The sequence below is a fragment of the Phyllosticta citriasiana genome (genome assembly GCF_038021145.1).
Source record: "Phyllosticta citriasiana strain CBS 120426 chromosome Unknown IWZ02scaffold_7, whole genome shotgun sequence".
Classification (NCBI taxonomy): Eukaryota; Fungi; Ascomycota; class Dothideomycetes; order Botryosphaeriales; family Phyllostictaceae; genus Phyllosticta; species Phyllosticta citriasiana.
The window spans coordinates 1,136,779-1,160,476 of NW_027117284.1; the positions used below are offsets into that span (position 1 = coordinate 1,136,779).

The window sequence follows — 23,698 nt, forward strand, 5'->3', positions numbered from 1 at the left end:
TCCAAGTCCTCGCCACGCTAAAAACATACATGCCTTGGAAGTTTAGCATTCAAAGCCTCCGGACGATCAAGTAATCATCTGTGTCGGCACTATCGCTTGCGCCAAGTTCTGCCGTGACCAGGTGGAGTGATGGTGTTCTCAAGCCTAGGCAACAGCAGAGTCGGGATGCTGTTTTCGACAATGAAGTGTGAAGGCTCGATTCGCACCAATCTGCTTTTACTAATAGAGTGACCCAAGTTTCGGGACAAAGCCGAGAACTCGAGCCACACGAAAGTCCGTCGGGTTCGTGAAGCCAGCCGTACCAGTGTTCGTGAAGCACCTTCTCAAAGCGACGAGACCTGACGCTGACCGAAGTCACAACTGCAACTGAGGAACAGGTTGAAAGGTTTGAAATTAAGCAGTTCGGTTTTGTAAAGCTTACTTCCCGCGAAATAATCCTACCAACCGTAGGCGTTTCCTCTCAGGTCGATTACGCGTGGAAGTTTGTCCATCATCTGTACCGAACGACGACGCCGCAGAGATATTTGTGCCGATGTAAACTGCCCCCCATAGGTGTACCTGTACAGTGCCCGTGAAGGGTAGCTCCATGAGAGCAGCGCAGTGCTTGACATTGGCATTTCTTGGCATTGACTGTGTTGCGTGTTCAAAACTCGAGGTTTGATCAAACCGGCTGTAATGCTCCCATGTCAATGCGGTGGTTGTTGTGCCATAAAAAGGCCAGCTGCCCATGGAATATCCTACTTCTTGCCGTCGCAGAGGGGCATCATACATGTCGATTTTGTCAATTTCTTCCGTCAAAGTTCGTTCAGAAACACGCAGAGTTGAGGCTGAGGTTTAAACGCAGATGGAAAAGCCATGAAAGCTGTGGAAGGATCTTTCGGTCGGAGGGTTTGAGACCACTCCGCAGTAGCAGTCCGTAAACATATCTCTTTCATCGCCGTGGCTATTTTTTGTTCGCTTGACAGCCAGCGCGGTTGACACCGTCGCTCGCGCAACCACATGAAGCCAACTGGTTCTCGCTCCTGTTTTCATCAGGTCTCCATGTCGTCAAGTCAAGGCTCTTCTTCCAGGTCCAGAGCAAAGAGGAGCAGTGTTGCAATTCCGGTTCCTGGTTGCCTTGTTGAGCAAACAAAAAATCCGAGTATTTTTCTGCTCCAACAAGTGCCACTCTGATCTTTCACAAAGATATGTGATTTTTCCACGCGCGCGAATTCCAGCCACCTGGCCAGTCTTGCTGCAAGATTCTCGCACTTCTTTGGCGATGCATCAGCCACACGATGAAAGGAATCAAATGAACACGCTGCTGAACCTCTCAAGATGTGAGAGCACATCAACAACTGTGTTGTTTACGTATCAATAATCCGGCGCACACCTGGCAACATTGAATGATGAGTTAATGGTTGGTATTTTTATTGAAGTATGTTTGGACAACAGACCTAAGCATCCCCCATGGCTGACTCTGCTGAATCTACCGCAAGACACCGCAAACGCACCCGCAATCCGGCACCGGACAATTCTTGTGCTTTGCGAACCAATCTCTAGCGTGATGGCCGTGGAATCCATGCGTGCACGTCATGCAAAACACCATCTGACGCGCCTCCCTATCCTCTCTTGCGAGCGTCTCTGCGCCGCCGACAGTCGCCGGGTCGGGACTCCCGAGCGCCATCAGACAGATGCCACAGCGTGGCATTCTACGCCCACAACGAGGGCAGACAAGGCCAGCGTTATGAGCGGGGCTGCTTTTGGACTGGAGCTGGTGTTTGGCATTCGCGAGTTTCGTCGAACTGGCGCTTGGAGTGAGGAGGCCGTGTTGATAGCCCTGGGGCCTCGCCGTCGCATTCTCGAGTGGGAAAAGGGAATCGCCACGGCGAGCAAGGGAGAGCTGGCAGTGGTTGCAGCGAATGGCGATTTGACGAGGAAACGGGCGATTCAGGCAGATGGCGTCGCGAGTGGTAGCCGCTCGGTTGTGAGCTACGATGAAGCGCGTGCGCTCGATGAAGCAGCGCCAGGCCTGCATATGCATGAAGTAGAGATCTTTCCAATAGTCCCAGCGAGGATCGGAAATGTAGAGTGGATTTGTGCGCGCCATGGCGAGAACCGCAGTTTGGAGGTCGCCAAAGCGAGCGAGGTATTCGCCGAATAAGTCCATTGCACGTTCAGCCAGTCCAGTCAACACAATGCCTTCGATGTCTCCTGATTCGCGGACGCTTGCATATGTTGACTTGATGAAGTGCGACAGTCGCTCGTCGTCCAAGTACTTCAAGGCAACACCAGTGCGGTCGATAAGAGCCAGTTCTTCCATCTTCACCACCGTCTCCCAGTCGCCACTGATGAAGTATTGAAGCAAGGCTTTGAGATAGGGGTCGTCTGTCTCCTCCACCATCCACTGGCATAGTTCTCTCTGCTCGCTATTGACGGTGTCGCAGGCGATGACAGCACCGAGACCAATATTTTGCAACACTCGTTGCTTGACCAGCTGCTTGAGAAAGTCCAGTGCAATGTCTTTGTGGCCCTTGAAGACAGCCAAAACAATCGCCTTGTAATGATGGCCTTGCTCAATGAGCGTTTTGCAATTTTCTCGGATGCGCTGGGCGGAGAAAGTCCAACCACATGTAGCCAGACAAAGTTGACGGTGCTCTGGTCGTTGCGTTTTGACGCCCTGGAAGGGAGGATATTCCTTCTCTTTGACAATCTCACAAACAACCTTGCGAAAATCTTGAGGAGACACGGAGGGTCTGCCAATGAGACGGTACCCATTTTGCTGACCGCCCAGTGTGTTCTCCCAAATGTAAGCCACACCAAGGTAACTGAGATCGACGCCTTCTGCGACCATACCATCGTCTTTGGCCAGGTCCTCCAACCGCTGGACCTGATCCCACAGCCCAACTAACCAAGGGTCGTTGGCGACGATCTGCTTGTTCTTTTTGCAATCCAGATTATACCCTTCCTTGGCACGACGCTTAGCACTTGAGAGCACCTTCAGACCGTCATCGATTCCTATCCTCACATTGGGATACCCTAAAGCTAGAAGCTCTTCGTGACGCGCTCGGCTGGTTACAGCAAAACCGGCGATAGGGGCTTTGTGGCCGAAATTCTCCATGCTTAGCTTCTCCATACGAGCCAAGGGAGCGTTGGACTTGGCCGAACCGATGGCTCGATCTTGAAGCTGCAGGAGATCCTCTGCGACGTTGCTTTCCGCGGGTGAAGGATTCGCTATTGCCGTCAAGTCTCTGTAAAGCTCGTTCATTGCAGTCAAATGAACTCGCGGGGCTTGCATTGGAATTTTCATGGCTTTGATCTCGCTATTGGGATGCAATACAATTGTGCTGTGGTCCCCGATTGGAGATGCACAATTCATAAAGTCAAAAGCCATGGCCCGAGAAGTTTCGTCGTGGCCAAAATGTGGATCATACCACGGATACCGTAGGTTGTGCGAGAATTTCGTGTAGTGTTGATACCTGAGGCCTGCAGATGATGATCCGTGCTCTTTCACTTCATACTGCGCGATTTCGGCAACCTTCAACTCTCCAGTGCTTGCTAGAGCTCCAAAACACCCGCGTTGACTCCCGGAGAACCGGAGTCCCCAAACGGCTGATCCGTGACTGTTGTCTACGACAGGACGAATCTCGAGGACAGCGCCGACAGCAGCTTCACCCGAGGGAGTCGTAGGTCCTGGTCTTGACGCAAATCTACGGTCCCAAATGCTCACGGTTGGATCACCCGTCGGACCGGCTGAAATGATGTAGTTTTCGTCCAATGGATCAATGGCTAGGTTGTGGACCTGACGAGTTCCATATTGCGCAGAACTAATGGGAGACGAATCTGAGTTGGGGTGTCAGTAGCGTCAGCTACTGCGAACGAAATGACTGCAGAACAGGATGCAGATGTTCTTGAAGACGGTAGTTGTAGGCTCGTGATATCGATCAAAAGCAAAGAAAGGTAATGATCACGAACCTCTCAAATCATAAAGTCTGATGCACTGTCTCGATACGCCAGCGACCAGTGTTTGTGGGTGTCCGGGAAAGAATTTGATACTTGTGATGGCCTCGGAGCTTGCAAGCTTCTTGAATGGGTCTTGATTTCCTGATGTCCCTGGCGCATTGAGGTCATAAATGTTCATGCAAAAGTCATTGCGGACCCGATCCAGCCCTGTGGCGAGCAGATTACTGATGCTGAAGGCGATCGAGTTGCACTTCCGCTGATGCTTAATTGGAAAGGAGTGTGCGACAAAGTTGTAGTTGGATTCGGGGCGGACGGCGTCAATGTCAATGACACTGGCTTCTCCTGATGCAGAACCAATGGCTACCCGACGAGAGTCTGTCTTGGACCAGTCGAAGGCCGTGAAGTTGGGAAGTTTGTCGCGTTGCGCGACCTGTGTCCAGTTCACGTGCCTATCAGAGTCAATGGAGTCCAGATTACACAGGCGGAGTCGATTGCCTGCAACGTCGACGATTATGAACTGGGGAGAGTCTTGAGTCGCGTGGGGCGACCACCGAATAGCTGCTTCCATGGTGTGTTTGGAGTTCTGAACGCGGGAATAATCATGATATCGGGACGGTAAGATGAGGGGAGAAGGACTCCTTCGAGGGCCATTCTAAAGCATGATGAAGAGCAAGTGTATCCGGGCTGGTATGTCTCACTTAATGGAAGCGTGAAAGATGTGTCTTGGTTTTTATGTCGATACAGAAAGGTGGAATTGTTCAAGTCGCGTCGGGTGCGGGTGGCTCGTCGCGAGTGGTCATGACGGAGGCATGTTTAGGCGAAGATGAGCCGGCCCTGGAAAAGTTGACGCACGTGCCAGCACCTGTCGCAGATATGCGCCTGGATCCCCAGAACTCCATCTCCACGACTTTCCTTACTCTCGAGGCATTCAGAATGCCAGGCATCAAACGCGCGCGACCGGAATCCGACGAGACTGCCAATATGACTGGAAACCAAAAACGCAAAGGCGATGGCCAAACGCCCTTCCACAAGAAGCAAAAGACCGGCGGTCCAGGAAAACAGCACCCCAAGTACCAGCCCAAGAAGTTTTCGCTCAATCCGTTGAAGGACAAGATCCGAGACCTACGACGACAACTGTCGCGAGTTGGAGAGGAAATGCCGGCGAACATTCGCGTGGACAAGGAACGCGAGTTGGCGTCGAAGGAGCACGAGTTGTGGGTTGCGCAAGGCGAAAGGTTGAAGCAGGACATGATTCCCAAATACCACAAAATACGATTCTTTGGTATGTTCGAAAACCTCCGGAGCTGTACCAGGAAAGAAAAAGGTAGCGCTGACAGCCAACAGAACGTCAAAAAGCAACGCGCTTCCTCAAGAAGGCCGTCCGCAACCTGAACGAAAACTCCGACCCCGCCGCTCTACAGCAGCTCGAGGGCCAGAAGCACATCGCAGAGGTCGACCTCAACTACACACTCTACTATCCGCTAATCCGCCCTTACAAATCACTCTACGCATCTGCTGCCAAGTCGAAGAATGCAGAAAAGGAACAAGATGGCGCCACCAAAGTCGGCGGCGACACGGTGCGAGTAGGCGGGGACGAGACAATGTGGAAGGAGGTTGAAACTCGGACGAGTCAAGGTACCTCAGCCTTGGAGGCGTTGCGCAATGGATTGGAGTGGAGAGAAGGCAAAGATGGCGAAAAGAGCGCTCCTCCACCGCCGGTCGGCTCTGCATCTGTGACGTCTGGGTCGAAGAAAACCAAGGCTCCAACGACGAAGAAGACTTCCCGGCCCGCAAAAGAGGACAATTATAGGAAACAGGAGGCCGTTGAGGAGGAAGACGAGGACAGCGACGGTGGCTTTTTCGAGTAAACCATGGGCAAAGGCGGGCACTGGGTATATTTCACGTTATGTCGGGCATTCCATGGCTACGTTTTTCCACAGCATGGCATCGGTGTTGGCGTTAGCGTTTAGGATCACAGTGGCTATTTCAACTTGGGTTATGTCTCAATAGGCCGTCTCAGATGAGTCGCTTCTGTCTCATCCATCGTTTATACAGTGTGGCGCATTGCAAGATCTTTCTGCACAAGATCTTTCAACAACTGGCTTCCCTCCCAATTCATTAAAACTCGCATCACAAATGGTGGTATCAAGCAATAAACATTATAATCTCGTACTCCAGCCCGGCCACAAGAACCCCGACACCCTCGCCACGCCACTCGTCGCCGTCTCCACTCTCCTCTCCCCAGCTGCCATGAACGAACTTTCATAATTCCAGCTCCAGTCAATCAGCTTGGAAAACCAGACCGAATCTCCCGTCTCCGACCCTCCTCCCATACTGCTCTCTCTGGCCGTTGCATACGAACTCCGCACAGACTGAGCTGGCGGCCCCAAAAACGCCCGCTTGGGTTTCGAAAGCCTGAAAACGCTAGACGCCATCGCCAGGCCTGCGCGCTCGCCTGGCGGCGGTGGAGGCCCGTGTAAGAGGGCGTCGTACCAAGTGCACCAATCATCTAGTCATGACAGCCGCTCCCACGACGAAAACGTCTTAACCGACCGGGACGTGACGAAGGACTTGATCGACTGTCTCGTCGGCGACGTCCTCGTTGACGATCTGTGTATGTCGTCGTTGGATTCAATTGATCGAATCGCCCGCGACTGCCGCAGTTCTGACGCTCGCCGGATGTTGTCAAACGTCATTTTGATGTCCGTGTTGACCTTGATGGCTGAGTCTGGCACCTCGCTGTCCTGGCTTACGGTCGTGTATCGGCGCTCCTCTTTGGTGACTGTTCCTGCTTGCGCCTCGACGAGGGTCTGGCTGTCGTTGTCGGGTGGGCCGTGCAGACCTGTCTCGATGTCCTCTATGCTCTTGCAAATGGAAATGGAGTCGAGGTCTCCACGCGGTTTGCGTGATGGGCGCGACGTGGGCGATCTTGGCATTCGAGACATCTTGGTCGAGCTGGTGTTGTGGCTGGATTGTCTGGTCATGAGGTGGAGAGCACCGAGGACGCGGACAAGAAGAGGCTGCATGAAAGGAAGGCAAGCGCTGACCACGGCGAGATTGACTTCAATCAACGACCATGTAGCTGCGGGTATGTATTTCCCTGTGTAGATGCCATGTCAGAAGTCTGTCTTCACGCTGAAGGGGGATGAATGTACAAGTTAGATCCACCATGCTAAATTCGACCAGGTAGACCAGGCGGACAAGAGATGCCACGACCACACTGTAATTCTGTATGAGCACGAGATTCCTCGAGAATGTGTTGTCAACTTACACTGAACCTGTCAGGAACAGAGCGCCAACACTAATCTTCTGTTTTCTCTGCAGTCCAAGTCCGCTGATTCCCCAGACGGGTATGGCCAACACGAGTATGTCGATGAGTGAATTGGCGGCAGCACAAGCGATGAACTCGGCATGAAAGCTCCCGCATGATAGGATGTTTTTCCACCAAAACCAGACGGGTTTGCACTTTGTCAACATCAAGGTGAAAAAAATGAACCACCAGAGAAGAACAAATACAAACACAACCTTGATGGCGATCTGGTGCTTACGCACTGCAAAGATGCGTCGATAGAAGAGGAGAATGGATATCTTAATGAGTGTAAGGGACCACAGGTAAGCGACCTGAGCAGTGAAGTTGATCTGAAAGCAGGTTAGAAGAAGACTTTGAATATGGACGAGTGGGCGCTCACCTTGAGCAGATCCACGAAATTGGTATGTCCAGCGACGTAGACAAGATGTCTTCCGAAACCTCGAATCGAGCCCACAATGGCGCAGACGTTGATGACGATTGCAAGACAATAGCCGAGAAGCAGAGTCGTATCCGACCAATCCCAGGATGAGCCCACAATTCTTCTCGATACAATCCTAGCCGCGAATGCAATCGTCGAAAGTCCCATCATGATACCAACTGCAACAATCACAGCGGGTCCTCTGTTTTGCTCATACCAGTCCTCAGAGCCTACGGGTGGAGACATGGTTGCGGTCTCAAGCCGAAGGCTCAGGCGAACACCTCTTTCAACTGATTGTGTTGAGTATCAGTCGACGGTTTGAAAAGTAGGAAGTGGACTAGACATGTCCAGGTTCAATCAAAGAAAACTTTAAGCGTCGGTCGGGATGGGCGTCGGGAAAGAGGCACAGGGGGCTTCAAGAACCAAACCTCAATTCCCCGCGGACGCTTGGAGGGATTCCGCACTAGCTGTGCCATTCTGCGGTTTCCTCGTGGCGTGGGGAGGCGACTCCCATGCGCCTGGAGTCGCGCATGGATGCCTTTCCTGTCGACGGCATCTCTTGGTGGAGATTCGGCACGGAGACTAGGACAAAGTTGGGCATGTGTAAGATCCCAAGACCCGGGTCGATCAAAAGCGTCGGCGACCTAGACTCTTTCTAGCCAAGTTGGATGCATCTTTTACCAATCTACCCCTCTTTCGACGCGCATACTCCCGAAGTGAAGACGAGTGTTGATGCAGCGTTGCTTGTGAAGAAACAACTCCACCTCTCGTGAAGCTCTTGCGTACAGCCTGACGTGTTTGACGTGGGGGGCCAATTGTGCCCAAGCTACCGTCGTTGATGCTCAAGACTCCGCGGCCCGCTAGCGTATAGTAGCTGGGATCGCTTGCGTCGCGAGACGGAAATCCAACAAGACGAAATTTGTTTACAAAATGTTCACCCGCTCTTGTCTTCCAATCTATTCCAGTGCGAAGCTTTCGTGACCCGCACGGCCAGATTTCAAAGCGTGGAAGTAGGCATTTGACACCGGTGTGGCATTATGGGTCGTGGCGGTGCGAAGGATCATGGTTTTATGACAGGGCGGCTTAGCGTGTGCTTTTCTGCCCTGTTGACTTCTCGACCCGTTCCTGTGGCGCGTCCGGCTGGCCGAGAGTCAAAAAAAGCGAGCCGTGAAAGGACTTTTTTCGGCTTGAAGTGCCACTGCAATGATTCTTGCCACGCGTTTCGTAGTAGGTGATCCTATGTGAAGGCGTTGAGCCCGTATCCAACGACTTTCCCGCGATACCGGTAGTTTTGGCACTTGATCGCGAATAGCACCGCTGCAATTGGTGGAGTTTGCTTCCCGTTGTTGGTGGTAGCTAAGATTGGAGCCGATGACGAGGGTGTCAGGGTACGTCAGCCATCTATTAACAACCCTCCCGTCCTTTTGATGATCTGCGCACTCAACAATCGTGCCGTTTCCCCGCAAAGACAAAAATCGATCTTGGGATGCCTTTGATGGTATCCATGAATGCGGGGTCATGGATGTGCTCTGTAGCGAAATGAAACCTCGAAACACACTTCTGGAATCTTTCCTGCGCTATCACTGATTAGCTAAAAGACTATAGGTCTCACGACAGGCAGAGGCGTAGAGATGTAGAGGTCCCCCATTGTACTCTCCTCAATTGTTATGTGCGTCGACCATTCCTAGAGTCCATCGCACATGCTTGGGCACCAGTTGGCGGTGTGCCATTGTCCGCGGTTGACGCATAGCACACCGCAACCAGTATTGGCTTGCTTATCTAAAAAGAAATCTGGGAACAACTCCATGACTCTTGCCATCCGATGGGAGCTCTGGTTGTTAGAAAATCGTCTTGGATCAGGAGCTGCCGCCAGGCATCTTCAGGTTTCGGCGGAACATTTTGTCGGAATGTGGATGACTTGCAATCCGAGCCCAGCGCCTCGGCCTACTCGATGGCATCAGCTTTTGCTCGCCACGGGGAAGCTGCGGTTTGTTGCCGCTATCCCATGTCCCGAGCCATCTTTCGAACAGCGGTAAAGGAATTGCGAATCCACTGGCGGCTTGCATGCATAAGCTAGCATGGATTGAGCGTCATCGCGAACTCAAGGGCTTGAAACAGAGCGACTTATTCAATAATGAACATGTTCGGCGACAAGGCCCCAAAACCTGGCAGAAGATGCAGCTCACTCCTTTGGGTTCAACTGGGCGTTGAGATCTTGTGAAGAGGCGATGCGTCCCGAAGGGACATTCTCAGGTTGATGTTGGACTAGGATTGACATTTTGATGACTGGTTTGGGTCAGCTCTTGACCGTACTGCCGAGCTTGGTGTTTCGGACTCAGGGTTCCCATCTATCATGCTCAGCTGCTTGTCTTGACTGTTTCACTGAAATTCAGGAGAGTCGGGTCGCTACGGTGCTCTGTGGCTGTCCATCGCAACGAGTAACTGCAGGACTGTGTGAATTTAAGAAGATTGTGATTTCCGTGGTAGACGCCAAACTACTCTAACAACCCAGCCTCGGGCGCGCTTTCGTTCCTAATCAGCTCAGTACTTTCCCATCTTGAACCAAAACCCTTCTCTTTTTGCGGTCCTCGACCCTCTTGAAAAAATCGATCGGGAAGAGACCATCTTTACCCTGGCCTTCAGAGAGGATGACGTTGTTGGCTGAGCGGTGGAAAGGGATGCCCGCAGCAAGAGCGCGGCGAAAGTCTACGTAGATGAGGATGGTGGAGGAATTGCGCATTCCGGACATGACAGGCGGGTTCTTTCGATCAGGTTGCGCCTCCTTTGTCGCCTCCTTTGTAGCATCCTCATGGACAGAGTCCACGTTGGATATATTCTGCGCAGACGAGTCGCTCTCGGATGACTCGAGAGTTGAGAATCCTGCAGGTAGACCCGCCGCGAAATGGATATGGTTTCTGTTCATCTTCTTGAGGCCCCCGCTAGCGAGGATGGACGACCACGCGGCCGTGGTAGTACCGTGCACCACCATAGAAGGCCATTCGGATTCATTATCCAAAGTCAAGGGTTCAAGAAGACCAGAGTTGTCAACCTCAACGCTATGACCTTGGTTGGCCCGAATCAGGAAGCTGGATGGGTCATTCGAGTCAGGGGATGCATCAAAGGATGCCGGAATCAGGTTGAAACGCTGCTTCTCGTTCGAGGCCACGATCGAGCGGATTTCATCGAAGCTGACCTTCATAGAACGCAGAGTGCGGCTCTCCAACTGTGAGGAATTAGAAAGACCGCCAACAAGACTCCTACATGAGCTGCAAGCAAAACGATGAACATGAAGAGTGGAAGACACTACAAACAGAAAGAAGACGAGTGTTGCATAAGGCGGAAGCCAGCCCTTCACTTACCAGCTCCTTGACAGAAACATAGCCACCGGGCCCCAAAGTCAGTCCTTCCTCTGCTGCGGCGTGCCTCAGAATCTTGCTCATCTTTTTGGAGACTTGAACGTCACGGGGCAAGGGACCTCTGCCACTTCCTCTTCCTCTGCCTCTTCCACGCCCACCACCGCCACGGCTCGTCATGTCGCCTCGGTTGTTGTGGTTGTGAAGACTCGCGCAGCGCACACTGGGAACCGAAGTGTGACGCCCAATCCGAGCTCCTCGGAACCTGCGGGGACTAAAGAGGCTGGCGAAGGCTTTTAGAGCCGAATTGCTTCTGGTGAAATACACAGTTGCGGTTTTGATGATAGGCTAAGTGGTCGTGATATCACGTGCCGTGAGGCTTTGGATTCCCGTTGGACGTCCGTGGCTTTACTTGGAGGTGATGAAAGCCAAATCGCTCGAGAAGACGATATGTGGGCTTTGTGAAAGGAGCGGCGGCGTGGATCTGGAAGCCCTGACGGAATTGAGCGAGCCTGGTTGTTTGGTGTTTGTGGTGGAACGAATTTTGGGCAAGGAACTTAAACAGCCAGAGCGCTCGGACCACGGCTGACGACCTCCGGCTGGACCCCGACGTCACTTTCTCATTCCAGACCACATTTATCATCACGCTTGCCCAACCATGAGAAGAAGAGAAGCCGATTCGTATGGCAGCAGACACTGACGGAATTCGCTGTGACAACACCGCCTCGACTGTTTCTCTGTCGCTTGAGCCGCAAAGCCATGACCCCGATTGTCTATGCCAGCCCATTGTCATAGACTGATTTGCATCAGCCATAGAAGCAAGCTTCAAGAACAATCAGTTAATGAGCTCTTGGGTATGTTCTCCATGAGATTCACCGAAATGTGACTTCAAGTATTCACCAGCAACGCCCGTTCTCAATGGCCTGATCTAATTCGACAGCTTAATTTTTTAGCAGGTTCTCCCATTCTGGGAAGAAGAAAAAAAGAAAAAAAAAAAAAAAGGGGGGGTCATCAAGCTGATAATCATTGACAGGCCTCTCGGCAACTGATTTGTCCTGAATCCCATTGCAATGGAAAGAGAATGAATGCATTTTGTATACCGATCGATGACTAGCAGTCCAAATTCTACCTGACGTCGGATCTTGAAACGAATTATAATATTCATATGACAGCAAACACCGTGCTTTGGGCGCATCATCCACTTGGCGCTGCCCGCGACAAACGACAACATCATGGACTTAGACCATCGTCCCCTGGATAGTCTCAGTTGGCTGGGTTGTAGACCGTCTTTCAAAGACATCGACTTGCCCGGCGCGGAAACTCTGTTTTCTCCCGTGACCAAGCCTCGTCGATGGCCCTTACCATCTTCACCGACCTCGGCTCCAAAACAACCGGCATTTCGTTGCTAATATTTCCAGGAGGGTCCCCGGGCAAGTCTCGCGGGCCGAGAGGATGACTTGCGGTCGTAGAGGGTCGTACGTTGAAAGCCCACAAAATGCGCATCATGGAGATTGCTAACGAGCGCTCTGCGACGTTGGTGCCAGGACCTGATCACCGTTATTTTCCAAAGTGGGAGGAGGTGCGGCAAGGTAAACGACTTATAGATGCGGCGTCCTGCTCCGAATGCGAAATGATCGCGTTGAGCTGGATCGACCAGGTTGGCGCTCTGCTGTGGCTTCTCACTATCAGTCTAGCTCCCTCCCAAGGCCTCTTCCTTTCGGCTTACCGTTGTATTACCGCCCTCGAATCTATCAGTGCTAATATGTTTGGATTTCCCTGCTCAAATTTACCCAAAATTTGAGCGAGTCCTGTCTCTGGTCTACGATAAGCATTTGAAGACGGCCACGGGACCAGATCAGATCACCCACCTTGAATGTAATGTAACACGTCTCTTTCCGCATGCTGAGGAACCTCGAGTCCAAATGTCTGCTGCGCAAAAGCACTGTAAGTGTAACGACATCAACAATTGCATAAACAGGCGGACGTCCCCAACCCTTTTCATGTCGACGACCATGTAGTAGAAAATGAATGCGCACATACCTTGACAGCCTCATCTTTCCCCACATGCACCACCTCAACGCCCGCAACCCTCACTCTCACCAGCCCCTCCTCCTTGACGTGCTCGCAAATCCACTGCTCGACGAGCAAGTGCAGCCGATGCGCCTTGGCGGCGCTGATGAATTGCGGCAGGTGTCTAATTGGCGGCTACGCGCCGGGCGGAGTAGGCGGCAATAGAGCCTTACTATTGCTGCGTCTGTTTGACCTCGTAGCAAGAGCTACGATGACGACAGACAGGAGGAAGAGGAGGACGAGAGATGGAGTGGAGAGGACATATCAGTTGTTAAGAGAGAAAATAGTAGAGCTGGGAACGGACGGTCCGGGGGGGTGTGGATGGTGATGCCATGGATGATGGTGCCGAGAAGAGCTGGCTGTAACAGGACATCGAAGACGACAGCGAGGAATGGCTACGATGCAAAAGGCGATGTTGTGAATGGCGCTTGCTTGCGCATCTTTTTCTCTCTCTACGTACGAGGGCACGATGCCAACGGCTCCGCAGGAGAGAGGTAGACAGACCGGGAAGACTCGTTTCAAGAGACTATTCGGCGCGAGTGTGGACAAGAGGTCCATCGGCAATAATGAGGTGGCTCCACCCATCTTCCACCATTATTTTCCTTGCAGCAGGCAGATTGTGGTTGGTCGGATGGATGGATGTATGAATGGATTTTGGTACGGACAGACGAATCCCCTAGCAGGCGCGCAAGGGTGCTCCACTCACGACGACTACTCGGCTGCCTGGCGCGGCTTTGGCTTTTGGTGTTTGATGCTAGGTGGTGGTATCAGGAGCGGAGGTTCCGAGACTTGGTGATTGAAAAGAGTCGGGGCTTGAAGAACATACAAACGTACGCTCTCCGGAAGCTCGAGCTCGAGCTCGACGGGTGGACTTCTCCTCTATGGCGCTGGAGTGATTCCTCATGTAGCTACTTTTGAGGTGAAGTTGAATGCTTGCATGCTCATGCTATCTGCTTGCCAATTCGGTTTGCTGTGAACCACAGCTTTCTCTTTTAGAGGGCAAGTAGACCGGGACAAAGGACTTTGTCGATAGTACTTGTGTTTTAGTATTTTCATGGCTCCCGCAGTAAAAAGACATCGAGGTATCCCCAATGTCCTTCAGATGCCATATCAAGCGCCACCTCTCCCCCTGACTTGAGGGAAGCAGTTGTCAGAAGAAAGAGATTCCACATGCGCGGATGTTTTCTACCTCGCTTTGTCTAAGCCACATACGAGAAATACTCTACCTCCTCTATCACTCAACTCACCTATTCGCCTCTAATCCTGTCCTTCTACTTTCCAAGCGCCCCCTGACGGTGGGTGGTCCCCTGCATCTGCTCCACGGTCTGGTCCATGCCCACCCATCCTTCCCCACAAAACCTCCCCCGCACATTTCCCCACCACTGCACTCCGCACCCGCAACTAACCTTGCCTTGCCCTAACGCCCCTTATCGCAGCGCCCCAGATTCCGCTATCCAATTCCACAAGCCTTACATTTGGTTGGCTGGATTCGACGGAGGCCGCGTTCATGTGGACCAAACCACCCGGCAACTCCGCCACGGGACGACGGCGGAAGCGAAGACGGAGGACGTATCATCGGCATGCCCGAGGAGCCCGGCCGGGATGGAACACGGACGGGGCGGTACGTATTTAGAGTTGGAGCTGTCTCCCGAGCAAACGCACAAAGACGCGTCAGTGGAACAGCTTGGTTCGCTATACCAATCTGCGGACATTGTGTCAAGCAAGCGTTTGAAATTGCGAGCTGCCCCGCCACTGCTGAATGTTTGAGTGGTTTGGCCTCGAAAAGACTTACCTTTCTTTTTGCCTCCGCTGGACCTCGTCACAGGTGGAGCACCTTTTCACCTACCCTTTGACTTACCTTCCTCTCCACCATGTCTGCTCCCCGCTCTATTTCGCTCTCGCGGTCGCCCTCCACTTCGGGCCCGGTGGCGGCGCACGCAGCAAAGTCCGATTTTGATCGCAGATGGCGTAGCACCAGCACGCCGAGGGCGCTTCAAAATGGCCGTTCCAGCTCCACTACTCCTGATGCTGTTGCCGCTTCCGCCAACCCGACGCGCCCTATCCGCCCGGCACGTGCCCAGCACGGAAGAGTACGAGAAGGTAAGGGCGAGGGAGAAAGAGCTGCGGGTTGACGCGGTTGGGATGCCGGCTGGTGAAGAGATGGACCTTGATGGACAGGAGACGAGAATGGTTGAGCAAGGAAGCAGCGTGAGGGAGACTGGTGCTGGTGCTGTGGAGCGCGGCGTTTTGCTCGCACCCAACGTTTCTCGAGGGCCGCAAGATGTCCTTGATTGTGGTCCATCTCCCTTGAGCCAGTTGGGACAAAGTGTTCCTCGAAGTATGGAGACTGCTTTTGGTCTGCTTCACTGGAGCCAGGTTGACCTCTCACTGTTGTCGTTTTGGGATAGTCAGTGGGGTTTAGATGAAGCGTTCGACAACCCAACCATGCCATTGAGCGATGCGGTACCGTCAGCCGAAGTGGGCTCATCAGGCCAGCCTGTTGGTGGAGATGGAGTTGTCAACGAAATCGGGACGGCCCCCACAAAAGTGTCTCTGGGTGAAGAAAAGGAAGCAAGTCGACCAACGGCATCGCTTCCCGGGCCCCCAGGAAGCGCAGATATCATCATGAAACGCTCCTTAAATGATGATCTGGCAAAAGGCGGGATACTTCGGCCGTCACTGTGGACACCGTCGCTTCCAGTCTCCCCAAGCAGAGCGCGGCGCGATACTACTGCTGAAGACGCCGCCAGGCCGGCAACTTTGGACGGACAAAGCGCAACTGTTCAGCAACCTTACCAAACACCCGACTCTGGATACGGAGCAGCACAATCAAGTTCGATGCCACAACACACAGACCTTGAAGCCGTTTAGGAGCATTATCAGGTCCCGCCTGTCTCGGAAGAGGTGATGCGCGAAATTTCTGCTTGGATTGAGCAACAAAACTCATCTCAGCGTCAGCACATTGAGGTTGACGCGGGCCTGATCAATCGGTTCGTGCAGCTGTACTTTGAATACTTTCATCCAGTCATGCCGATGCTACACAAACCAAGTTTCAATCATACACGGATGCCGAGGATGCTGGTGTTGGCGGTAGCCGCGGTGGGAGGTGAGTATGCAGGTTTGGAGACATGCAAAGCATACGTAAGAAAGCTGTGGGTGTACCTCAGGCAAGCAATCGGCATTTTTGTAGGTCTTTCGGTTTCCTCGGAGATACACATGGGCTAACTCTCCTAGGTTGAGCAGCACACAGCGCAGACCTTGCAGGTGTGGTTTGCTCAAGTGGTGCTGCTCAGTCATATCATCATGGCGTACTCGGGGAGCAAAGCGCTCATTCTGACACAACAGTCGCAAAAGAACCTGTTAACCACGTTGGCCTGAGGGTTGAGCGTTGAGCTGAGGCATCAGACGTCCTCGGGGCCGGAGCCTAGGTCATCAGAAGTTGCTGCTGACAAAATGCAAAAGTGGTGGCGCAGCGAGCAATCGAGGAGAGTCATTTGGTCCATCTGGGTAAGGAATTGGGTTGCTCCAAATGAAGCTGGCTGACTTGGGGCATTCCAGATGCTAGACGTCGAGAATGGACTGCACCAGGGTTTGCCGACGCTCCTGCCCTTGAATGGCCAGCTCGACTTGGAACTGCCTTGCCTGGACCACGTGTGGGATACACGGCTGAGTAGACTTGACGAGCAAACTGGGGCTGGGCTTGGCCGCAAAGTTACGTTGCGCGAAGCTTTGCAGGCCATGCACGACTCGGGCAAAATCCCAGACCTCGATGAACTCGCAAGGCGCGTCGTGTTGTTGGCCGTGTATCAGGAGTCGAGGGACTTGGTCCAAGCAGCTGCATCTCTGCAGCGACGCGGGTTTCTGGAGTTCGACGGCGAGATGGCAGCTGGAAGCGGCTCTGGTGGTATCGATGCCCTGTACGAAGGATGGAGGAGTCGGACGCTCAAAGTCATGGCCGTCTGGTCAGCGGAGACGTGCAGTGTCATCGGGCCGACGCAGCTGTCACGGCAGTACCACCATGTCGTGTGCATCCAGCTGTTCGTGCCCATGTCGAGGCTCTGCGCGTGTAGCGGATGGATGGCGACGGAAAAGGCGACAAAAGTGGCGCGCCGCGAGATGGCCACATGGTTCAGACAAGAAGGACAAAATTCGCGGCGGGCCGTAATGCATGCAGCGATGCTTTTCAAGCTGATGCGCGACAGGGTCAACCATGCCCACGTCGAAGCCCATCACCTGTTATTTGCGTCGCTGATGCTGTGGGCGTATGCAACCCTTGGGCCTGGGGGCCGCGACGGAGGACGCGCGAGAGGTGGCGACGGTGGGGGGCGTGGGCAGCATCGAAAGGCGCGAAGGCGGGCGCGAAGGCGGGCGTCGCGTAGTGGCCGAAGCGCGACGCATCATGTCGCTGAGCAGAGCGTGGCCTGTCCGAGAGCGAATAAAGGACGTGATGGACGAGAGGTTGTCGAAGGGAAGAGTGGAGGTGAGGCAGGTAGGTAGGTAGGTAGGGAGGTAGGTAGGGAGGTAGGTAGGGAGGGAGGTAGGTAGGTAGGAGTAGGTGAGCCCTACAGATCCGGGGCGTAGGTACTGTACTGTACGTGTACGGTACTACTGTTCAGCACTGTACTACTCACTTGTGGCTCCCCGGTCATGGCTCCGCCATTAAAGGAATCCCGTCGCCTGTTGGAAGGCTGCCTGCTTCTCCTTAGTCACCCGTTCGTTACGGTAGCAAGCCATCCTCTGGGCGCAGTGCCATCCGCTCCGCACTGCAGTGGGGCTTCCTTTTCCATAGATCCGCCTCCCACTGCTATTCGACACCTCACCAGTCACCACCACCCTTTTGTCTCTGGCCGCTTGCACCGTGAATATCTCTCTCTGTACGTCTCTTCGGACCATTCCGCCCGCCTCGTCATAGCCCCGCCGTCTAGCCACAGCGCGCGCTCCAACCAAGACCATGAGCTAAGGTCCCTGCACTCTACTCTAACCCCAAACCGCGTCCTCTTCAGACCTCGCCGCACACAATCCCCAAGCTTGCAGACTGTAGTCAGGCCCTGCCAGAGGGGCTCCCGCTACCACAGACAATGCGGGCCGTTTGAAGTCCTTGATGGCGTCGAGCATCAACGACATGGGATCCTATGCGCAATCCGACCCAGACCAAACTGATCAGCGCGACGACCCGCTGAACATTGCTGATTACGCCCTGCAAGACGGCCACACTCCCAATTCCGCCTCGTCCATAATGTCCGCCTTTCCAAAATGGGATAGTATACCCTTGTCCAACGGCCGCCGTTCCGACCTCAATTCCATCAATGCGAACGTGGACAATTCGGGCGATCCGAACCAGCTGCTTTCCTCCGTGTCCGACAACTCTCCCGCCATCTTTCCCGGCCAGCCCGACGCCCAACCCACAGCGCCGACCGGAGCGACACCAGGACGAAGCACTGGAGGCGCGAGCGGTGCGCCAGCGAATGGCGGCCTGACAAGCGCGGGAAGCGTCGACGGAATTGACACGGACACGAGCCCCCAGAGCGGCTTTGGCTTTGGCGACCCTTTTGGAGATGGTGGCTCGCAGACCAATGCTGGCGACGCCGGCAGCGGCACCACAAAGGGCTCAAAGAGCAAGGAGGACGACCGAGATACTGACGCCCCTCCCCCGTGGAGTGAGATGAAGACCAAGGCCGGCAAGGAGCGCAAAAGACTGCCTCTTGCCTGCATTGCGTGTCGCCGGAAGAAGATCCGCTGCTCTGGGGAAAAGCCGGCCTGTAAACATTGCTTGCGCTCGAGGATACCATGCGTGTACAAAGTGACTACAAGGAAAGCTGCCCCCCGGACGGATTATATGGCCATGTTGGACAAACGTTTGAAGCGCATGGAGGATCGCATCATCAAGCTGGTTCCGAAGGAAAGCATGGCGACTGTCGCGGCTGTGGGAAGGGCCGTGGTGAAGCCACCTCTGCCAGGTGCGCCCCAAAAAGGCCCAAATGCCAAAAAGCGCCCAGCCGATGAAGCATTTGGGCAAGACCTGGAAGACTGGTCAAAAAAGGGAGCCAACGTTGGGGAGAAACCTCCGGGACTTCCGCCAAAGACAGAGTCAGAAGAGGGCAGCCTTCTCACCGAGGGTGCCGACGCTCTGCCACCCAAGGACATTCAGGAACATCTTGCAGAGGTCTACTTTGACTACGTCTACGGCCAGAGTTATCCCTTGCTACACAAGCCGAGCTTTATGCGAAGGCTCGCAGCTGGACAGGTACCACCGGTGCTCATACTCGCGGTATGCGCAATATCGGCGCGCTTTTCCACCCACCCGCAAATCCGATCAGAACCTGCATTCCTCAGAGGAGAAAATTGGGCCGCCAGGGCCCGCGACATTGCACTGAAACGATATGATACCCCAAACATTACCATTTTAATATCATACCTCCTATTGGGCCTGTACGAATTTGGAACATGTCAGGGTGGTCGAAGTTGGATGTTTGGAGGCATGGCGCAACGAATGGCGTACGCTTTGCAGCTCCATAAAGATTTGGACCACGATCCGTTGGGTAAAGAAAAGGGGGCGCGGTCGGAGCTCAGTTTTACAGACCGAGAAATTAGGAGGCGGACCATGTGGTCATGCTTTATCATGGACCGCTTCAACTCTTCCGGCACGGACCGTCCGCTCTTTGTAAGCGGGCAATTCATCCACGTACAACTGCCCATCCGGGAACACTATTTTCAAATGGAAATCCCTGGTCCAACCGAGGACCTTGAAGGCAATGTGCGAAGTCCTGTGCCTCCTGACGCTGGACAGATTGCAGATGCGAAAGAGAACATGGGCGTTGTCGCGTATCTGGTGCGAGCAGTGGCTATATGGGGAAGACTGGTCATGTTCAACAACCTCGGAGGAAAGGAGCAAGAAAAGGTTCCCATTTGGTCACCTCACTCGACATTCCAAGAGCTCAAGAAACAGGCTCGGCAATTCAAAGAATCCCTACCGGAACGGCTGCTATGGACCCAGGAGAATTTGGAGAACCACGAAGTCGAGAAGACGGCAAATCAGTTCATCTTCCTCCATATAGTGTACCACCAAGTTGTCCTTTTCCTCAACCGCTTCTCTCTGCCCTCCCATGCTGGCAGTCGGCCGCCCAGAGATATGCCCCATCAGTTTCTCACCGAAGCTGCCCACGCAGCCCTGGATTCTGCGAATCAAATCTCCCTGTTGATCAATGAGGCCTTGAATCACCATGTGGCGGTGCCCTTTGCTGGCTATTGTGCCTTTTTGTCCAGCACAGTCCACATCCGCGGAGTCTTCTCAAAGAATCCTAAACTTGAAATCATGTCCAAGCGTTATCTGGCCTACAACGTCAAGTACCTGAGTAAGATGAAACGTTATTGGGGCATGTTCCATTTCGTCGCTGAGAACCTCAAGGAGCTCTACCGACAGCATGCCGATGCCGCATTACGCGGTCCTGCTGCCGTCAACGGCACTCAGACCAACATCTTCCAATACGGAGACTGGTTTGATAGATATCCCCACGGCGTGTCGCGGACAGACTACGAAGACCCAGCTGTTGATGCTCCCAAGGAAGCGGGCACCGACGCAGTTCTGGGCCAGAAGCCAGATCTTCAAAGCGTCGAGGAATTTTTTGCCAGCCTTTCTCCAACCAAAAAGACAACAGAGCCAGCCAAAAAAGCGAGACGAGGCAAAAACGAAAAGGAAAACCGCTCAAAGTCCGTCTCTGCTGGTACAGGACGCTCACCAAATCAGCCCTCAAATCCAAGACATCAAAGCGCAAACGCTTCCTCCAGCAACCGTCCCGACCCATCACCTACGTCCGGAAACGTCAATCCATCCCCTTTCCCCATTCCATCTCCATCACAAAATCAACCTTTCAACGCCAACACACACACCTCTCCCGATCCTGCGACCTCCCCTGGAAGTGCGTTCCCCGGCGGGCCCGTCATGGGTCCATCCTTCAATTCTCAACCCATGTCTGCGCTCGACCGGCAAATGGTTCTCCAGTCGTACGCCACCTTTATGGACCGCAATGAACCTTTTGCTCTCGATCCTTCCGTCATGGCCTCAACACCAGGCTTTGCTGATCCCGCCAACCCTTCCGCTCATGCTTCAGATAATCTCTTCGCCTGGGGTGCTGGTAACTTGAGTGCTGGATTCGGTGCTGCTGCCGGCATGGGAGATGTCGGTGGCGCAATCAATGATCCGTCGCTCGCCTGGTTCATGCCGTTCAACGTCGACCCGCCACTGCCAACGGGCGGATCGGCGGGCAGCGGCGGAGGCGGAGGCGGCGGTCTAAGCGACGATGGTGGTGGCTTCTTTGCGGGATTTGGTGGGCTGGGAGTCGGATTCGGCGGGTTTGGCCTCGATGGAGGAAGCAATAGCGGAGTTGGTGGTCCCGCCGACTTGGGATTTGAGCTTGATGAGGGTAGCGGTAACCAGGGGCCTGCAACGTCGATGCAGTGAGCCACAGTACCTTTTGCACATAAAAGGTAGGCTCGTCTCACAACATATTCTCACAACATAGAAGGTCGGAGGAATTTTGCTCCAGTTGATCGAGCGGCGTACTTCGCGTTTGGACTGTCACTGCCGTTTTCTAGCGATTTTCTTCACTCTGGTCTTTTCATGTCGATGGTCAATGTACTGCACATTTTACACACAGCCATGCGGCTTGGGAAAACATATGTTCTTGCATACAATAGGATATCACCCATGACTCTGCATTGTAGATGCTTTCCCTTTCTCTTTGTTATCTCCTGCGTCTGCACTCCCATTGTTCAGACTGCGATTTTGTTCACTGCACTTAACGCTTCATCAGGAGAACGGCGCCTACAGTCCGAGGACGCCATTCACAGTTGGAGAACGGCGCCGGGATCTCGAAATATGCACAGATCAGGCAACGAGGACGTCATTGGTCTCTCTTTTGGTTGCTCGGTGTTCACATCATGGTAGAAGGCACCGCTGAGTCGTCGGCCCTCCACTTGATATGTTTTGTGCGGCCTAAGTTCCAGTCAAGACCCCAACCTCTCCACCGCATCGTCATCTCTCTCCACCTCTTCGCCCCCTCTCCAGCTTCATCTGTCTCCGTAAGTTCTTCTACTTCGTCCAAGAGGGCATCACCATGACAGTCACTAACCTTGGGCTTTGCTGCTGCGTCTGAACTCAGAAAGCCCAACAAATCGAAAGGTATCTTCCAACTTCCTATCCAGCAACAGTCCCTATTCACAGACTGTGCGGGCTGGGCTGAATGAGCATTCATTCTGCCTACCCCTTCTCACACTGCACTCCTTATCCCCGGTCTCCGTTCCCTCAAGCACAAAATCTCACTTCTCACAAGGAACCAAATCAATCACCACATCACGAGACCGCCACGATCTCAAACACCACCACCATGTCTCCGGCGCCCGCTCCCTCTCCCTCATCTTCGCCCTCGCGCGCCACGTCCCCCACCACCACCACCAACTCGGAGCTCCGCCGCCGTCTCTACAAGACCGATCAGCGCGAGCAGCAGCTCGAGTACGACGTGCGCCAAATCGAGCGCCAATTCCGCGAGGTCGTCGCCATCCGCGAGCAGCTCGAGGCCGCCAACGCGACGCTCGAGCAGGAAGTCCAGACGCTCCGCCGGGGCAAGGAGGAGGCCGAGGCCAAGGTGCGTCGGCTGGAAGCCGAACTCGCGGCGGCCCGGCGCTGAGAGGCTCCTGTCGTGCGTCAATTTGTTGGGGGCCTTGGTGTGGGTGCTCCTGGAGCGGGTTTGGGCGGAGAGGAGGAAGTGGATCATGGAGGGTTGTTGAGCGCGGTACGGAAGCTCTATCCTCTATCTACCCTCGACGCTGGTTTGACTGACGTTTGTAGCAGGCAGCTACACCACGTGCGGATTGACGCATGGCTGGTCCCTGGGAGCGAACGGTGCACAGTACAAGACCAGACCCACACCAAAGACAGGAGGCTTCGGCAAAAGGGCCACAACTGGTGATAGACTTGAAGTCACGACAGTCCAGGACGCTCTCTGGACTTTTTCAAATATAAAAGAGGAATGGAAGGAGTGGTTTCTACACAAGGTTGATTGAGAAGGACGTGCTCCCCCATGACCATGGCCAGCTGAGGCAGATACACATTGGAAAGGCACAGATTCAATGCAGAAGAGCAGTGACAATGCAGGAAGCGAGTGCTAAGATGAAAAGACTGTTGTGCTTACTGAATTACCACCAAAGCTCCGAGTATCTAAGACTGTTGCACTCACAGGCGTCGAATGCCTCCTATCCACACAACATCAACTCTCAACACTTACAAGAAAATCGCAATAGTCATGAAAAAGCTCGGTTACTTGCTGCCACATCCCTTCCCGCTCTCTTTCTCCCCCTCACCACTCCCAAAAAACCAACTCACAATTTGTACGAACAGAAAGTAAATCTCGACCGAATCCCCCGACCGGTCCTGCCGACGTCCGAGTCGCCCATTGATTATATACGAGGACCAGTCCTTGCCAAGGCACTATCTCTACATAGGTGGCAGCATGTATGGAGGTGTGTGAGTGTGTAAGTGTGTGCTGCAGCGTAGATATAGTACCTCAGTCAGCCAGGTCATGCAGTGCAGTTTTGCTCAAGACAGTGTGG

General features: G+C 53.7%; 7 protein-coding genes across 7 annotated transcripts; 4 read left to right on the forward strand and 3 right to left on the reverse strand.

Annotated features, from left to right (window-relative positions):
* Positions 1-1,388: 1,388 nt before the first annotated feature.
* IWZ02DRAFT_452708 (WD40-repeat-containing domain protein) lies at positions 1,389-4,715 on the reverse strand. Its single transcript, XM_066767613.1, has 2 exons — positions 3,955-4,715; positions 1,389-3,822 (listed from the first exon to the last, which is right to left on the reverse strand). Exons 1-2 carry the CDS (start codon positions 4,508-4,510, stop codon positions 1,469-1,471), a joined length of 2,910 nt encoding a protein of 969 aa, XP_066622414.1. The 5' UTR covers positions 4,511-4,715; the 3' UTR covers positions 1,389-1,468.
* A 160-nt stretch (positions 4,716-4,875) lies between these two features.
* Positions 4,876-5,810, forward strand: IWZ02DRAFT_433475 (uncharacterized protein; the record flags this gene model as incomplete). Its single annotated transcript, XM_066766297.1, has 2 exons — positions 4,876-5,224; positions 5,287-5,810. The coding sequence occupies 2 exons, from the start codon at positions 4,876-4,878 to the stop codon at positions 5,808-5,810; spliced, it is 873 nt and encodes a 290-aa protein (XP_066622415.1).
* A 521-nt stretch (positions 5,811-6,331) lies between these two features.
* On the reverse strand, positions 6,332-8,368 carry IWZ02DRAFT_277326 (uncharacterized protein). Its single transcript, XM_066763590.1, has 4 exons — positions 7,632-8,368; positions 7,214-7,581; positions 7,098-7,162; positions 6,332-7,042 (listed from the first exon to the last, which is right to left on the reverse strand). Exons 1-4 carry the CDS (start codon positions 7,914-7,916, stop codon positions 6,456-6,458), a joined length of 1,305 nt encoding a protein of 434 aa, XP_066622416.1. The 5' UTR covers positions 7,917-8,368; the 3' UTR covers positions 6,332-6,455.
* Positions 8,369-10,206: 1,838 nt separating this feature from the next.
* Positions 10,207-11,203, reverse strand: IWZ02DRAFT_379021 (phosphotransferase KptA/Tpt1; the record flags this gene model as incomplete). The annotated part of the gene is made up of 3 exons (XM_066765020.1): positions 10,207-10,431; positions 10,495-10,893; positions 11,030-11,203. 3 exons carry the CDS (start codon positions 11,201-11,203, stop codon positions 10,207-10,209), a joined length of 798 nt encoding a protein of 265 aa, XP_066622417.1.
* A 3,773-nt stretch (positions 11,204-14,976) lies between these two features.
* Positions 14,977-16,057, forward strand: IWZ02DRAFT_277374 (uncharacterized protein). Its single transcript, XM_066763591.1, has one exon. The coding sequence runs from the start codon at positions 15,092-15,094 to the stop codon at positions 15,962-15,964; it is 873 nt and encodes a 290-aa protein (XP_066622418.1). The 5' UTR covers positions 14,977-15,091; the 3' UTR covers positions 15,965-16,057.
* Positions 16,058-16,481: 424 nt separating this feature from the next.
* On the forward strand, positions 16,482-17,729 carry IWZ02DRAFT_277376 (uncharacterized protein). Its single transcript, XM_066763592.1, has one exon. It carries the CDS (start codon positions 16,652-16,654, stop codon positions 17,588-17,590), a length of 939 nt encoding a protein of 312 aa, XP_066622419.1. The 5' UTR covers positions 16,482-16,651; the 3' UTR covers positions 17,591-17,729.
* Positions 17,730-18,194: 465 nt separating this feature from the next.
* IWZ02DRAFT_469872 (fungal-specific transcription factor domain-containing protein) lies at positions 18,195-21,551 on the forward strand (the record flags this gene model as incomplete). Its single annotated transcript, XM_066768757.1, has 9 exons — positions 18,195-18,354; positions 18,502-19,821; positions 19,843-19,859; positions 19,881-19,952; positions 19,980-19,991; positions 20,028-20,108; positions 20,130-20,340; positions 20,362-20,800; positions 20,852-21,551. The coding sequence occupies 9 exons, from the start codon at positions 18,195-18,197 to the stop codon at positions 21,549-21,551; spliced, it is 3,012 nt and encodes a 1,003-aa protein (XP_066622420.1).
* Positions 21,552-23,698: the final 2,147 nt, after the last annotated feature.

What these genes read in the sequence shown, in the direction of transcription:
- IWZ02DRAFT_452708 (XM_066767613.1), bottom strand. Translation starts at nt 4,510, where the DNA reads ATGGAAGCAGCTATTCGGTGGTCGCCCCACGCGACTCAAGACTCTCCC. An exon ending in CAGACTTTATGATTTGAGAG is followed by an intron (nt 3,823 to 3,954) that starts GTTCGTGATCAT and finishes ACCCCAACTCAG; the next exon opens with ATTCGTCTCCCATTAGTTCT.
- IWZ02DRAFT_277326 (XM_066763590.1), bottom strand. Translation starts at nt 7,916, where the DNA reads ATGTCTCCACCCGTAGGCTCTGAGGACTGGTATGAGCAAAACAGAGGA. An exon ending in CTGTTCCTGACAGGTTCAGT is followed by an intron (nt 7,163 to 7,213) that starts GTAAGTTGACAA and finishes ACAGAATTACAG; the next exon opens with TGTGGTCGTGGCATCTCTTG. An exon ending in TAGCATGGTGGATCTAACTT is followed by an intron (nt 7,043 to 7,097) that starts GTACATTCATCC and finishes GCATCTACACAG; the next exon opens with GGAAATACATACCCGCAGCT.
- IWZ02DRAFT_277374 (XM_066763591.1), top strand. Translation starts at nt 15,092, where the DNA reads ATGGCCGTTCCAGCTCCACTACTCCTGATGCTGTTGCCGCTTCCGCCA.
- IWZ02DRAFT_277376 (XM_066763592.1), top strand. Translation starts at nt 16,652, where the DNA reads ATGCTAGACGTCGAGAATGGACTGCACCAGGGTTTGCCGACGCTCCTG.